General features: G+C 33.2%; 2 protein-coding genes across 2 annotated transcripts in view; one reads left to right on the top strand and one right to left on the bottom strand.

Annotated features, from left to right (window-relative positions):
* LOC111413463 (transcription factor SPT20 homolog) overlaps nucleotides 1-4,796 on the top strand; it is a 28,319-nt gene extending 23,523 nt beyond the window's left edge. Inside the window, exon 4 of the mRNA XM_023044449.2 lies at nucleotides 4,331-4,796. Coding sequence (XP_022900217.2) covers nucleotides 4,331-4,544 — 214 coding nt within the window. The 3' untranslated portion in view covers nucleotides 4,545-4,796. The remainder of the gene's footprint in view (nucleotides 1-4,330) is intronic.
* The window catches only part of LOC111413462 (tudor domain-containing protein qin), a 104,689-nt gene extending 98,532 nt beyond the window's left edge, over nucleotides 1-6,157 (bottom strand). Inside the window, exons 1-3 of the mRNA XM_023044447.2 lie at nucleotides 5,720-6,157; nucleotides 5,072-5,664; nucleotides 4,926-5,006 (exon numbers count right to left, since the gene is read on the bottom strand). Coding sequence (XP_022900215.2) covers nucleotides 4,926-5,006; nucleotides 5,072-5,664; nucleotides 5,720-5,864 — 819 coding nt within the window. The 5' untranslated portion in view covers nucleotides 5,865-6,157. The remainder of the gene's footprint in view (nucleotides 1-4,925; nucleotides 5,007-5,071; nucleotides 5,665-5,719) is intronic.
* Between the last annotated feature and the right edge of the window lie 10,599 nt (nucleotides 6,158-16,756).

The following is a 16,756-nucleotide window of genomic DNA, read 5'->3' as shown; positions in this document are numbered from 1 at the left end:
CCTTTAGGGGGGAAATTGGAAAGAATTCAAGACAATTGTATACGGTAAATTTTTCATCATTTCGTATGCTTACTATGTTGGACAAAATTGTCCATACCCGCATTCCTGCTTATTTGTCAGATGCCTTTCACTTTTTAGCATCACATGACTTGCCCACTCGATCAATGTCGAACTCTACACTCATGTTTCCAGTCCATAGTACTGAAATCTACCACAGATCTTTTACTAATCTGTCTTTCATCTTTTACTGCACTTTTTTTTGTGTCTATTTCCTTCCTTGTAGTAACTGACTGTCGATCCGTTACATAACTCAAATATGCTCATACGCTCAATTTTATTAACACATCATTTAGTATTACTTTTTTGGTAGCCATAATTTATTTATTTAAAATCACATATACACTGCTACCAGTTGGGACTCTTGGAAAATATCGCTTATTGCGATAAATTGATCCGTTTGTCTTGTTGTCTGTATTTGTTATGAATGTATATATTTATGTACATACTTAATTTGTTTTTGAGGCAATAAACATTGTTATTATTAAAATTATTAAATGTGTGTTGCATGAATGATATCTTCCTTGAACTATTCGGTAGAATAGTTTCTGGTGTTGAAATTATATTGTTTTTTCTGCCATGGACACAACTGCCGTTGATGTATCTGGTCGCAAAAAGGGTGTTATTTCAGCACTGCCACACATTCTAAACATTTCTGCCCTGTGTGCTACCGATTCATCTACATACCCTTTAGCGACCGCCATGTTTCTTTAGTATCATCAAGTCTCCCCCAGATTCAACTAAAAGTGTAGCAGACGATCTTCGAAATCGTATATATGAGTTCAAGTAGACTTCAAGTTGAAGAAAATTAGCTACTGTTTAAGGTACCTTATAAAACAAATTTTTACCCACAACCTGATTGATACATTTTCCATTGCGATATGCATCTTTGCTGCTGCTGGACGAAGGGCTATGTATGTACATTCGGTAAAATTTAATATACAGGTGCCCATTATGTATGGAATATAGTATATATCTTGGTAAGTATCAACTTTATAAAAAAACATTTTATACAAAAGTTGTTTAATATTTTATTGGCCATAATAAGACAGCATTCAATTGTTTTTATTTCAGAAAATAAATGAGCAACGAATAACACTGGAAGTTTTTTAAATGGCAATGTACCCTTTCTTAGGCTCATATGATAGAGATTTTTTTTCTCTTTACAATGACGTAAAATTTTAATATTCTCACATCAGAAATTTTTTTTCAATAATTGTAAAATTGTTTAATCTAGATATCCGAGATCGTCAAGTACCTCGAAGTACCTCGAATTATTGGAAATGTACACTAATTTTTCGTTTATTTGTTTTATTTTGTATGTAAATTTAATTTACGGTAATAATTCGAGGTACTTGACGATATCGGATATCTAGATTAATGTTATTGATTAATTTTTCTTAATAAACAATTTTTACATTTTTTTCAAAAATTTTCTAATGTAAGGGTACTACAATTTTACGTTATCGTAGAGAGAAGGAAAATGTCTGTCAAATGAACCTAACGAAAGGGTACATTGCCATTTAAAAAAATTCTAGCGTTATTCGGTGCTGATTTGTTTTCTGAAATAAAAACAATTGAATGCTGTCTTATTATGGCAAATAACATATTGAACAGCTTTTGTATAAAAAGTTTTTTTATAAAGTCAACATTTACCGAGATATATACTATATTCCATACATAATGGGCACCTGTATTCTTCAGTAACTACAAATCTCCTGTTTACATAATTCTTTCTTTGCTTAAGTTTCACAATTAATAACGTTCCCGAATTTTCAATATCATCTAATGTTACCAGGCTGATTTCACACATTCGACAAGCTCCTGCAATCCGAAATTCAACAACAACCTTGGCCATTAAATAAACTTCATCGGGAGCATTATTTAAAAAATCACTAATTTGTGTACTCGTAAAAATCGCAGCTTTCTTGGGCGTGTAACCTTTCCTATTTTGTTTCAGAAATGTAATTAGTTTGAAATATTTTGAAATGTCTACATTATTGTTGGATTGTAACATACTTTTAATCATTGAATAATTAGACCACACTGTTGATGGCTTTTGTTGTTGTGAATGAACTGCATGTCTTTTTCATCTTCCATTCCATAAATCTTGAATAATATCTTGAATGGCAATAGTTTTTGTGACGCAACTTTCGCTGCTTGTACTAATTCCGGTGGAGTCAGAGAAAACTCGGAATCAGACATTTTTTAACTTTATATTATTCAAAATAACTACTAAACAACCACTAAGTTATTAATTTTTAAATTAAATCACAGGATTAAATTGACAGATATTTAAAGATTTCCTTAGCAAAGGTCTAATTGTCGCTATAAGTACAACAAGTACAACCATTTTCTGACTTTAATAATAATATATTGTATTAATATATTTTTCAATATTAAATCGTCGTTTTTCCTGCCACAAAAGAAAATAGTGTATTATACACGGGAAAAATATTAAATTTTAGCTGTCGGTTTTTGTCTCTTGTTTGACAATACATCCTCGAGCTAAAATCTAATACTTTTTCCCTCGTATAATAAATAACTATTCAATACGGGGAACGCAGTGGCCGTTATAACAAAATAAAAATATGCAACAATCTAGCGTTGAATAATAAATAAAACTAGACAAACATTAGCACTAGAACTAACACTAGAACTAGAAACATTCCGTTTAGCCGTGTGTCTCCTAAGACGGCTAAAGTTCTAGTGACAGTGGTAGGTAGCGCTAGTTAGCATAAGATATCACTATGTTGAATATTTTTATTACACTAAAACTAGAACTAACACTAGACCTAGAACTAGAAAGTATTGGGTTTAGCCGTCTTTTAAGACCTGCGGCTAAATCCGAATGATTCTAGTTCTAGGTCTAGTGTTAGTTCTAGTTTTACACTAGCACCGGTTTAGCTGCACGTCTCTCAAGACGGCTAAACCCGAATGGTTCTAGTTCTAGCTCTAGTATTGCACTAGCACTATCACTAGAACTAACACAAGACCTATCACTAGAACTAACACAAGACCTAGAACTAGAATCATTTGGGTTTAGCCGTCTTGAGAGACGTGCGGCTAAACCCGAATGTTTCTAGTTCTCGGTCTAGTATTAGTTGTAGTTTTGCACTCTCACTAGAACCATCACAAGACCTAGAACTAGAATCATTCGGGTTTAGCTGTCTTGAGAGACGAGCAGTTAAACCTGAATGGTTCTAGTTCTAGCTCTAGTGTTGCACTAGCACTATCACTAGAACTAACACAAGACCTAGAACTAGAATCATTCGGGTTTAGCTGTCTTGAGAGACGTGCGGCTAGACCCGAATGTTTCTAGTTCTCGGTTTAGTGTTAGTTGTAGTTTTGCACTATCACTAGAACCAACACAAGACCTAGAACAAGAATCATTCGGGTTTAGCCGTCTTGAAAGACGTGCGGCTAAATCCGAATGGTTCTAGTTCTAGGTCTAGGGTTAGTTCTGGTGTTGCACTAGCACTATCACTAGAACCAACACAAGACGTAGAACTAGATTCGGATTTAGCTGCACGTCTCTCAAGACGGCTAAACCCGAATTTTACCAGTTCTCGGTCTAGTGTTAGTTGTAGTGTTGCACTAGCACTACCACTTGACTTAACACAAGACCTAGAACCAGAAACATTCGGGTTTAGTCGTGCGTCTCTTAAGACGACAGAAAACTCAGGGCTATCATAAGGACGTTACCTTTTTCCAAGCAAAACTTTTCCTTTGCAAAACTACTCAATGCTTGTACTATTAAGCTATGTTGCATTTTATGTTGGGCAGTGCAAGTGCATAGTAGTTTCGTAACTATGGTTACTGCATTCATATATTGCGAGTTATATGAAATACCCGGTATACAAATTGATTCATTTCTCAAATATTTGCAAATTTCGAGTTTCAATTTTGACCTAAATTTAATGTCGTCTTATTCCCTATCAAGAAAAGAGTGAGTTTACCATTGACGGTGTGAATCATTAGGCGATAACCATCGCTGACACAACTAATACAGTGGATGCAGTAATTCTGCAGCGTTTCTGTCGTTTTAGCGATTAATTCAATCTGAAGTATATCAGTGTGGTCTACCGCGAGAGCACAATGACATAGTCCTTCTTATAATAAAATATAAAATAATGAAAAAGTTTGCGTTTGATAAAAGTTGAGAAACCCCACTTACACAATGTATAAAATGCATTGTTGAGTCTTACTCATTTTTATCAAAAACATAACAATTTTATGAATAAGGTCACTGATAAGATATTGTTCTTTTTAGATATTTAGCTTTGAAATTCCAAGAAATGGAAGAAAAAATGAAAAAAGAACGCAAAAAAAATAAAGAACGCATGGATAAGGAAAATGGAGATGCCACAACAGAAAAAATCGAAATAGACGATGCGGAACAGCTTAGACTCAAAAACCAAGAACAAGATATGCGATTAAAAGAAGAAGAAAATAAAGAACAAGAAATGGTAGATTATGAAAAATAATGTTTTAATAAAATAATTAGTGTGAGCAGACTCATTTATAATTTTAAAATCAAATTATTAAAAAAATAATTTCTCTGCCACACTGTTTATTACTTTTTAATTGTGATGTGATAGCAAGATCTTTAAGTACCCCCTTTATTCAATTTTAAGTATCGTTTAATTCATTATAAAGCTCTAAGCCATCATAAATATATCAGTATTGTTTTAAGATAGCTTAAGTTTATAATTTAATATTTTTAAGGTGACGAATCGGTTTTTCTTTCTTTTTTGTATCAATGGACAGTAAGAATGTGTGTATAATTATTTCTAGTCACACTTGACTTGAAACTTAGTAAATTAACTTAAAAGATTATAAAATAAATCGAAATAAAATAAACCTACCTTATCAGTTGCTCTTAAATATCCCAAAGAATTTTCAATTTCACCAAGTAGAGCTTCAATTTTCCCCAAATCTTCATTATTCTATAAAATACAAAATAATAAGTTTTTACACAATTTTTATTTAAAAAATAATTTTTTAATCTTACCATTTGGGTAAGTTGATGATAATCATGATCTCTATGTTTATTTAAAACGCAATAACAGCAAAGTTTTAAATCACACTGTTTACAAGCAAATTCTAAAACATTGCTTTTATGTTCTAAACACTTTTCTTGTAATTCGGGAGTGAAATTTTTCAAATCGACCATATCATGTTCTACTTCAGCTGAAGAATTATGAGATAATTTCAAACATGTTTCACACAGCATATAATCAGAATCAAAACATTTTAAAGCGACAAAATTGGTGCAATTAAGTTGACAACAAATCATTGAAGTCTCATCTTCAAGGCTATTGTTGATCATTTTATCTGTTTGGACAGGTCGAAATGTAAAACTTGGTTTTAAAACCCTTGAACGACGATAATAAAGAACCATACCGAAAACGTAAAAATTAACAGGAAAAATATCTTGGAGTTTAGTATCCTTCGAGTATTTTTCATTAAAAATGGTTATATCGTTACATTCTACACATTCCAATTTATCTTTTAACATTGATGATAAAATGCACTCCTCACAAAGGGTGTGTTTGCATTTTAGCAACAATGGCACTCGACCAATGTAAGTATTATTACTTGATACTGCAACAAAGAGAACAAAATTAGTTTATTGATTGATTATTTTTAATTTACTTACATTGAAAATCATAGAATTGGTTACATTTTGAACATATGTAACTATTAAGACTTTGGGGCACCACTTCTGGTTTATGTTTCAATGGCGATTTTTTATTTGTATATTTTTTATGAAACATAAATCTTTTCGGCTCTTGATAACTCATTTTCGAATAATACCAACGTAATCGGCACTACATTTATCTGTACACGAAGTTTCGGTTAGATATCGCGAAATTTTTGTTTATACATAACCTCAATGTCTCTTCAAAACCCGGCGGGCGTAAAAAAAGTGATAAACTTAAATGATTATTTATAAATAGATTTCATCCTGATTTAGACTTATGAATTATTTAGATGTGATTAAATTCGCGAACGAATATCCTTGGCAAATTGACGATTTTTAGGAAAACTAAACGAGGGGAAAACACAGCGTTATGCAACTAACTTCATGGACAACAAATTAAATCAAATTGATGTAAAATTTATCATAATAAATTAAAATCTATTTTTTATTACAATAATTAATAATAGAATTATGAATCATTAATAATTATATTGATTAACTTTTAAAACAACCATTTCTTATTGAAATTTACTTAGGGACATAAAAGCTATCTTCACGATGAATAAGTTTATTGACAAATTCAAATTAGAATAAAAATCTATAAATAATTATTGTTATTAATTATTTTTGTTGTTTATTAATAGAATTTATTACCAAATAATTATACTAACTTAAATTATACGACCTAGTGTATAGTTAATCAATATAACATGAATAATATAATCGGAATATATGTAAGTACAAGGTATGGTTCATGTTTGAACATGTTACACAGTTTAGGCTGTTCTCTAATTGAAATTAGATTGATATATTCAATATTTAATTAGATTATAATGGTACACTTAATATTGAAGTTAAAATTATGCAATCGAAATAAAAAGAGAAAATTTCGGGTTAGGGACGCAGAAAGAATAATATGTATAAAAAACATGCCAACATGCAGACTTTTTAATTAGGACTGAACAGGTCCTTGTACATAAAGCTTGTAAAGAAGAACGGCTACATATTTAGGCTCAAAATGTTCTTTAGGAAAATTTACAAGGCACTTCTGCATTTGACCTTGAACAGAAAATCTTGGAACAAATTGAAGCAAATGTAACAAACGAGCTAATTGTTATAGAGAATTGTTGAGGATTGGTTTCACTCTGAATTCCATCCCCTAGTTTTTAAAGGAGTAATATTGTACTATTGGACTTTAGCCATCCAAAAGTTTAGGGCAAATGTAAGTCCTTAATATAAGTCCTTAATAAACCTTAGTATTGCTCCAAGATCTTGTTCCTTTATGTCGGTAGGTGTTAAAAGCAGTGTTGTTAAATACCTGGGTATTTATTTTCAAGGGTAAATTTCCTGGATATATACCCAAGATGGGTATTTAGAGGTATTTATAAAATTTAATTTAAATTGAGTTGATGGCAATTTTGCAAGCACTTCAAGAATGCAGAGTCGATTATCGATATACCAAACTTATTTATAACATCTACAAGAATGCTACAATGACGGTAAAATTGCATGAAAGCACTGAAGAGAGTAGAAGTACTAAAGTACTGGTTATGAGTAAAACAAGGCGATACACTGTTGAACCGAAATTGATCATCACAGTCCTTAGAGTGCATTTAAACAACTGGATTGGACCCAAAAAGGCATAAACATTGATTGCAAATGCTTAAGTAATTGGAGAGATTAAACTAATGCTGAACCACTTAAAGGAAGCGTGTGCAAGAGTCGGGCTAAATATCAACGAGGAGAAATCAAAATTTATAATAAATCTTGTTCCCAGCTCTAACATCAACATTGGAGATAATGAGGTTGAGAGGGTTGACAGCTATGTATATCTTGGCTATGAGCTTCGTATGGGCAGCCTACGAGAAACTTAGAGACATCTTCAAGAGAAAAGGCCAAGAAAGGCTTTCAATCAATGCGTGTTTCCGGTTATGACATAAGGCTCCGAAACTTTAACATTAACGGTAGCCACTGCCAGGAGGGTTCAAGTAACACAAAATTAGATGGAGAGGTCGATCCTGGGTCTAACTCTGAGGGACTACATACGAAATGAAGACCTATGAAGAAGAACTGGCGTAAATGATGTGGTCAACATTGTGGCAAAGCGTAAGTGGCGGGCCATGTCGCGCGAATGAAGTATGAGCAGTGGACAAAACGGTTGCTTGAGTGGAGACCGCGAGCGAACAGACGAAGTAGACGTCAAAAGAATGACGAACAATTGAATTCAGACAGCACAGAATAGAATCCAATGGAACAGAATAGGGGAGGTCTATGTCAAACAATGGACGCAGAGGGCTGCTTGATGATAATAATCATAATAACTTGATTTAATCTAAATTACGACAGATTCGTCTAATGATTCTCGTCTTCAATCTGATATATTTTTACTGGTATCACTTTTATATCCCCTGTTTGAGTATTTACTCTGGGCCGGGGTAAATACCCGAATGAATACCCATTTTAGAAATACCTACCCGCCGGGTATTTAACCAGCGCCCATCTTTGGTCAAAAGAGCTTTACCGAAAATTTTGTGTCTTAGGCGGCCTCTGGCAATTACACAGTATATGTTCAGCCGTTTCTGACTCGTCACTGCACAGTCGACAAGATTGATCCTCAGCTTGTCCAATGTGGGACAGGTGGTATTTTAGGGGCGCATAGCCGGTCAGGAAACCTGAGAGCGTCCTTAGATCCCCTTTGCTAAGGCATAAAAACCTCTTTGATTTTGTTTTGCGACGGAGTTATCACACTCTTCGCTTGTCTGTGACCTGGAAGTTCTTTCCAGCGTAACTTTGAAGCCTCCCAACTGTTGATTACTTGTTTTAGCTGGCTTTTTTGCAGTCCACAACCGAGTTGGGGTCCAATGAAGGACGTTTTCGCTGCCACTTCGGCCAGCTTGTCCGCCTTCTCATTGCCCTCAATGTCTTTGTGATCTGCAACCCGCCATAGAGTAACATCATTGCCCCTAGCAAGTTCTGTCAAGTTGCTGGTATACTCTCTGTAGGTCTGAATTGCCTTTAGAGCGGCCCGGCTGTTTGTGAAAATTTTTATGGACGCACCTTTCTGTAGCTTTTGTAGGTACAAAGCGGTGCAGAAGTTTATAGGAAGTACTTCTGCTTGAAAAATGGTTATATCCAAACTGAGGGGCAATTTAATGCTACTATTTGGTCCACTAATGCCCATGCCTACTCCGGAATCAACTGTCTTTGAAGCATAAGTCTACCAGGCAAGGGCACCTCTTTTTAAAGAATTATATTCGAAATCTATTGGACGAAGGGTAAACCTCAACAAAAAGAGGAGAAATAACATAAAATGTTTTTTATACTCCTAAACTGGTCTTTAATTAGATAATAAACTTGAGTCTTGCTAGTTTCGGCTACAAGCCATCTTCAGAGACTCTAAAAATAAAATACATTCTAAATACGTTCTTCGTATTTTTAGAGTCAGTTTTTAAAATGTTAACGTGATTGTAAACTTTACTATAAACTTTTATATTTTATTTTAATTTGTAACTTTAGAAAAAATGTAAAATTGATATTTTAATCTATTATTGTGTCCAAAAACTAGTCACTGAAGATGGCTTGTAGCCGAAACTAATTATATCTAATTAAAGACCAGTTTAAAAGTACAAAAAACATTTTGTATTATTTCTCCTCTTTTTAGTTGAGGCCCACCCTTCGTCCAATCATCTCTGCTTCTAAATATAGACCTTATACGGCTGATCGAAATTGTATTCTGTGGGTATAAGGACCGTTTTATTTTCAATCAAGTGATTTAGACATGGGTCCTTGAAAATTTCGACGTGTCCTCTGAGGTTACTCTGCATCAGTGTTCCCATACGTACGGTAATTACCGTAGACGTACGGTAATTCCCCTAAATGTACGGTTACGGTCTAAAGGTGAATACCGTACAAAAATGTACGGTAATTTAGAAATCTGTAATTTAATTTAAAAATACGTACTGTACTTAGGATAGCGTTAGACGGCGTCATGACAGGTGGCGTAAAATGCTATTCAATCAGTATACGGGGAACCACATTGTTTTAACATAACCAATGAGAAAAATATTGTTATATTGGCGTATAATATCTTGTATTTTCTTGTCTATTGTTCATTCTGATTCTGTGTTAAAATTTTATAATATTCCGTTTGTGACCATATACAGGTGTCCCGAATCTCGATCAAGCTCGTAGTACGCGAGAGGCTAACTGGCAAAAATAAGAAAAAAATTCCATGTCTCTTAGTTAAGTGATAATAGACATATTTCTGAAAATGCTAAAAATCGTTAAATCTTTATGTACTACGGTCAAATAATGAAATCCTTATTAACCATGCTATACCATGGTATAGAAGTCACAAATCAAATAACAAAAGTCGGTAGTTTTGCGAAAAAAACATATTAGTTTGATTGAGGTTGAAAAACTTATGTCTACTAAGTTTGACACACCATTTCTAAAAAAAGGAGTAATACAGCACCCTTTGCAGTTAATTCTAAAAGATGGCCTGTTTAGTCATGATTCTAAAATCGTACAACACTTGTCATTTTGTTTTCATAAAAGATGTTATTGTTTGTTTTAATTAAAATAAGTTTTTACCTATTTGTTTGCACAGTTTATTTTATAGCATTTATTTCGCAAAACCTTTTGTGTCACTACAATTTTTGTTACAAGTACGGTATTTTTACACAAAATACTCTGTGTGGCAACACTGCCCTGCATCAGCTTAAGTGAAAAGCATATTTCCAATAATAAGGCACTTAAAGCTGGATCCTTTTATATACATATCAGAGATCGGATAAGATCTCATTGCACCTGTTATATGAAGACATGCTAACCGTTGGATTTGTACCAGCTGTTGTTGTGCTGTCTTATGATTTGTGTTTGGCCACCAAACCAGTGAGGCATAGGCGACCATTGCTACGTAGGCCCAATCAGTCATTCGTGATTTAAGACCGTGGTTTGACTTCCGAGGAGCCTGCGGCATATCTAGTTAGCCATAATGGGCTTTTTCCTTACTTTGTCTATGTGGGAGTTCCAGTTTAATTTATTGTCTAGTGTTACTACGCTAGGTATTTAACTTCTATTTTGAGGTTAATAATTCTGCCTTCAATGGAGGGTGCTCTCAATTGTAGCTTCCTTCTCCGAGTAAAAGGGATTATTTCGATTTTGTTTAGATTGATGCTGAGCCCATTGCTTCTCCACCAAGCGCTGGTAAGTACTAGGGCTTTCTGCATTAGTTGAGTTATGACTGTGTCATATTGCTTAGGATGCGGCTACAGTGTGATTGGATAAAATTCATCCAAACTTTCAGCTTCTAGTGACCAGTGGTGGTTGTTGAAACACTTATGGTCGTGTACGCCAAAAAGTCAGCAACACCCGTTTTATTTCTTTCCATTACATCAACGATCTTTCGATCTTTCGTTCTAAAGTATTTTCAAGATGGTGGCCACTTCCGGTCCCCCGGAAGTAATCCTCAACTTGGTTATTTTAAATGGAATGCTATAGTTTTTATTGCACCTTTGCAATAAAAAATATGTTGACTTTGATAAAAGTTACTGGTACCTAACATTTTTCGTTTTCGAGTTATTTTGATTTAAAGTTTTTGTTTGGTAAATTTTACCATGCTTTTAAAACTCCATATCTCAGCCAATATTTATTCAAGAACGCGCTAACTTGGTAAGATTACTCTTCAGATGATATCAAATAGATTATCATATGTTGTATCAGAGTATCTTATACAGGTGGTCAAAAATTGAATTGTCGTTTCTCCATATTCAATGGCAAGAAAGCTGAAAATTTTATATGGTACGCCCAATATTTTTTAATCTACCTCCCTGATAGGATTGAAATTAAGGTAAGAATTAAATATTTTATACAAACCTAATTTTTGTTTTCATTGATCCATTTATTTGTTCTTCTATTTGTTATTTCTGGTAAATAAAACATAGTGAACTAAAAGATTATCAATCAAAGTTAATTGTAAAAATAAATTAAACGAAAAACTGTCAAAATATCATGTCCTAATAAAAATATAGCCGGTTTCCGGCATTTCCCGGCAAATTCCCTTTCTGGTGGGCTAATAAAATATGGAGCTTACAATTTAAAATGTTCACTTTCTTGTCATTGAATGCGAAAAAAAGGTAATGCACCTTTTAACCACCCTGTACAAGATACTATGAATACTATAACATGGTGATCAAGTGTCCTTCCTGGTTGTTATGTGCCACAACTAAGCAATTGGGATTAAATGGTTCATATAAGATTTCGTGGCAGACTCGACACAGTATTGTATGCATGTATGTAGCTTCACATGGCACAGTGTTAGGAAGTTTGAAATTACCGGCCAGAACATGATTTTACTGATTTTCTAGTAATACTCGCTACTCCGCAATAACCACTTTTTATTAACTTCAACTCTGGATAAAAATGACATGTAAAGTTAACACTTATTTTGCATATCAATTTCCAAAACCATTTGATTAATGTTAAGAAACGATTGTAAACATATTAAAAGTTATATAATTTTATACTGTATGTGTTGTTTATGTAACACTGCAATACCTTCTTGAATGCTGGATTTATTTATCTTTTTCTTAACACTGTTCATAAACAGATTTTATTTGCAATGCTAAACTTAAATTTAAGCTACAAAAAAAGTCCCACAAGATCCCAGGTTGAAATTTGTTTTTTATGTAGTTTCAAGCCTATACTTTTCGTTCCTAAAAAAATAAATTGCGCATATTTGCGCATTTTCAATAAAATGGCTAATATACAGGATGGTGTCTACGGATGTTCGCCTGTGAATACTGAAAGTCAGTTTTGAAACTATCAATCGTTTACAATTTTTCAGAATAAATATTTTTTATGAATAAACATTAGTACTAACTCTATTATGAGATCTAGAACTAGAAGCTTTCGGGCTTAACCGTGCGTCTTTAAAAAAAGAGTCACGATTCGGATATTATGTTGTAACCTTCTTCCCAAACAAGTCCGAAGTATTTTTTTAGTTAAAAAATACCTATCCCAACACAGTAATAAAAAAGAAAATCAATGACACGTTATAATGCCAAACCAGATGCCTATTTCACAAAAATTATTATCAAGAAATGAATACTGCTGCATTTAAAAATTTTACAAACGACACAATTCTATTATATAATTGGTATTATATGCCTGTAGTAGTGCATAAAATTCTTAATAATAAAATCATTAAGTATCCAGATTGGCCCACTTTCAGAAGATGCGCAAGAAACTCGAAGTAAAGACCTTAGAAGGTATAGAGAGAACTTTTCCAGAAAAATGTCAAGAATACACAATAATAGAGACATTTTAAACAGACTATTATTATCTTCAGACCCAATTATAACATCATTTCATAGCAAGAAATGAAGGAATAATACAAATTTTTCTGAAGAACTTATGAGTCTCCTCTGCTTTGAAAATGATGAAGAAAGAAATAATTTTTTATCGTCAATTACAACTAATATTGAAATTGTAAAACATAGTGACGCCGAAGAAAAATAAATATAGGTATAAAAAAAATTTAAAACAATATGTTACAATACTAAATTTGCTTATGGGTTAAAACATAATTTATGGTTATCATTACATTATTGAACTTTTGTCACAAATTAACACAGAACAAAGAATAGCGTAGTTTACTCTATTATTGCAAATAACATAGTAACAGTATTTTTTAACTGCTATTTTCTCGAAGACAGCTACATGAAAAATACTCAGAAGTTACGTAGAATCCATAAATACAACAAAAAAATGGGGGTTCCTATTTTAAAATGTCAACATATGGTATCTCAATTTTGGGACACCTGTACATTTCAATTTTATCTCAAAAAAATGCGCGTTAGAAAATATAACATAGATATTCAAGAATTTTTTCTTTTAATTGTCGTTAATTGTTTTTTAACATATTTTCATCAATATATTTTTTTATGTACAATTAAAAAGTGTAATAAAAACTGTAGCATTCCATTTAAAATAACGAAATTATGGTCTACTTCCGGTAGACCGGAAGTGGCAGCCATCTTGAAAATGTTTTAGATCGAAAGTTCCAAATGAACCACCTATGCTACCAAAATTTCAAACCTCTATGAATAGTGGAACCTTAAAAAGTTTTAACGAACTAGTTACGTGAGACACCCTGTATATATTATAGTATATTATATAAGTATAGTTCATTTTTTTTCTATAATACGTGTCAAATTGTTGTAAAGTTGGCAAAATTAAGAGGGAGTTTTGTTTTATCATGTTTTGAAATAGATGTGTCACACTGACGTTTGAGCTTTCGTTATTCAAAAAGTAAAGGTGCATACAAAATGTTGTGGAGTGTTTATTTGTTATTTATTTACCTAGAAAAGGTGTTCTGTTCTATTTAATTACTTTGCAGCATGTTTTTACAATAAATATGGACTTCGTTAAAATCGTATTTATCTAAAAATGTATTAGTATTTTAACCTCAACTATTTAGTTACTGAAAATGTTACTAAAAACCAGGAAAACAGCATAAATTTTATAAGGGTCCTAGATAATACCAACAGAAACCCCAAAAAATTTACATTGAAAAGTATTATAGAAAAAAAACGAACTATACAGTGTGTCCCAGGATAGATGTTACAAGAGGTAGCGACTTAAAAATTTTTGAAATTTATTTTATGGCTAAGGAATTAAGCCCTGCTTGGTGTGAAGAGAATTTTAAGAATATTATCATATTTAAACAAATGTTTTAAACAAAGGCGGCCTTGACAATGAATCGAAAACTACTTTTAGTTTAGGTGAAGTAATCTTTTTGTTCATGATACGGAAAAATTTTATTAAGAAAAGTTGTGCATAATGAGAAATTATGGTCCTATATAAAATTTCAGAAGGATCTATCTACTTTGGTTGAACCATCACATTTTAGTTTAAATAACATAAATATTGTATAGTAATTGAAATGTGAACTAAAACTGAGGGATAATACAATTTATTGGTCAATATTTGCGACTACTTAAGTCATTTTTTTTTCATGGCATTTTTCATTGTTCTTTTTTTCTTCACTATGACCTCATCTAAAATATGGTGGTTTAATCAATGTAGGTAGATCTTTCTGAAATTTTGCATAGTGCCATGATTTCTCACTCTGAACAACTTTTCTAAATGATATGTTGCCATATCACGAACAAAAAGCTTACTTTACCTGAACTCAAAATAATTTTTGCTTCACTATCAAGACCGAGTTGATTTTCAAAATATGAAAATATACTTAAAATTCTCTCCACACCAAGCAGGGCTTAATTACTCAGCCTTAAAATAAAATTCATTAATTCAAAAAATTTTAAGTCACTATACCTCTTGTAACATCTATCCTAGGACACACTGTATATATTACTTATTGTTAGGGTACATGAAATAAATGTGCCATGTTTTCGGAGTTACATTAGCTTAAACATCCAACCCAACCCACAACAAAACCTTTGTTTCGCTTTTGTATTCAAATATTCGTTTCAAAATCCTAAATTTTGTTCTAAGCACTATAGATGAAATAAATCCTAGCTAACCATTAAGGAGACATTATAATGGAATTAAACATTTTCAACTTCATTTAGTTGTAATTAGATTTTTGGCCAGATATTCATAACTTTCTAATACTGTGCGTGGGGGTTAATTCCTTCACAGCATTTAGGCCCTTGTACATCCTCACAATTTACAGTTCATTCAGGGGTCAGAAAACCAGCCCAATGTCTTAATGAACGTTAATGTAGAACACAAGGGTATGTTTTTTATATCCGAAATTTGAGGCCATGGTACGCCAAAAATGGATTCCCTTAAGTACGCGAGGTGGAATATGATTTACCGTCTCGTCTTCCATTTCATATCCTTGTGCTTACGTAACTTACAGTGTCCGGTCAGGAAGTGGGTGACGAGCCTCAAGTCACTTTTTGATTTTCTCAGGAACTGAGTAGATCTCCTCTGCAGTCTCATCCCATTTATCGCAAAAAGTTCGATAGGAGATGGAGTTGATCAGCTTTGATGCTGTATTAAAAGTTAGAGGTACAAACGGTTCAGGGGAGACCAGTAACTTCTTAGCCGCCCGTTTCGCCAACCTGTCCGCATGATCGTGTCCCTTATTTCCGGTATGTGTAGGAGGTAGGAGGACAACACTAGACCGAGAACGAGAAACATTCGGATTTAGCCACACGTCTCTCAAGACGGCTAAACCCGAATGATTCTAGTTCTAGGTCTTGTGTTACTTCTAGTGATAGTGCTAATCTTCAGACGCATGGCTAAACCTGATACTATCTAGTATCAGATCGGCCACGAAGAAAATCATGTTGCGGCTGCATAATAAATGGTTGTATTGAACGGTATAATTTATCATAAACATTTTTTTCCAAAATCTTAGATAGACTAGGAAGAATAGAAATAGGGCGGTAATTTGAAACACAATTTCTACTTCCACTCTTATAGATGCGAAGTACATACGCTTTTTTCCACTCTAATGGTAATACTGATTGAGTCAATGAGCGACTAAAGATAATGAAGAGCAACCCGTCAGGACCTGAACTCATCTTGTTATCAATTCGAGTGAGGGTCTGCGCCACATCCTCGATTGAGAACCAAGGTTGGTAACTGCAGTTTAGAGTAGAACGTGGTTGTTGCTGAAGTCCACCCTCAATCAAACCGAACTAAAGAAGAACAGTTTGGATATTTTTACCAAATTGTCATGGTGTTTCATAGGAGCAGGAAAACTGTTGCCACAACGTTTTTTATGGCATAGTACCACAGTTGCGATGGAAAATCCATCAAAATAGATTGCATGTTGATTAAGTATGATTTATAATCACTCGGGCTTAATGCCTTAGAAATACGTAATACTTTGAAAGAAAGATGAAAAGATGTTACTTTTCCATTTTTTATGAAACTTTAATTTTTCCTTAATTACTTTAATTGTGGAATTAGAATACCAACTAGAGTAGCGGTGTTTACTAAAAGTAAGAC

This window comes from Onthophagus taurus, chromosome 3 (genome assembly GCF_036711975.1).
Source record: "Onthophagus taurus isolate NC chromosome 3, IU_Otau_3.0, whole genome shotgun sequence".
Lineage (NCBI taxonomy): Eukaryota > Metazoa > Arthropoda > Insecta > Coleoptera > Scarabaeidae > Onthophagus > Onthophagus taurus.
Note: the sequence above shows the minus strand (reverse complement) of the source record. Positions and strands in the feature narration are given on the sequence as shown.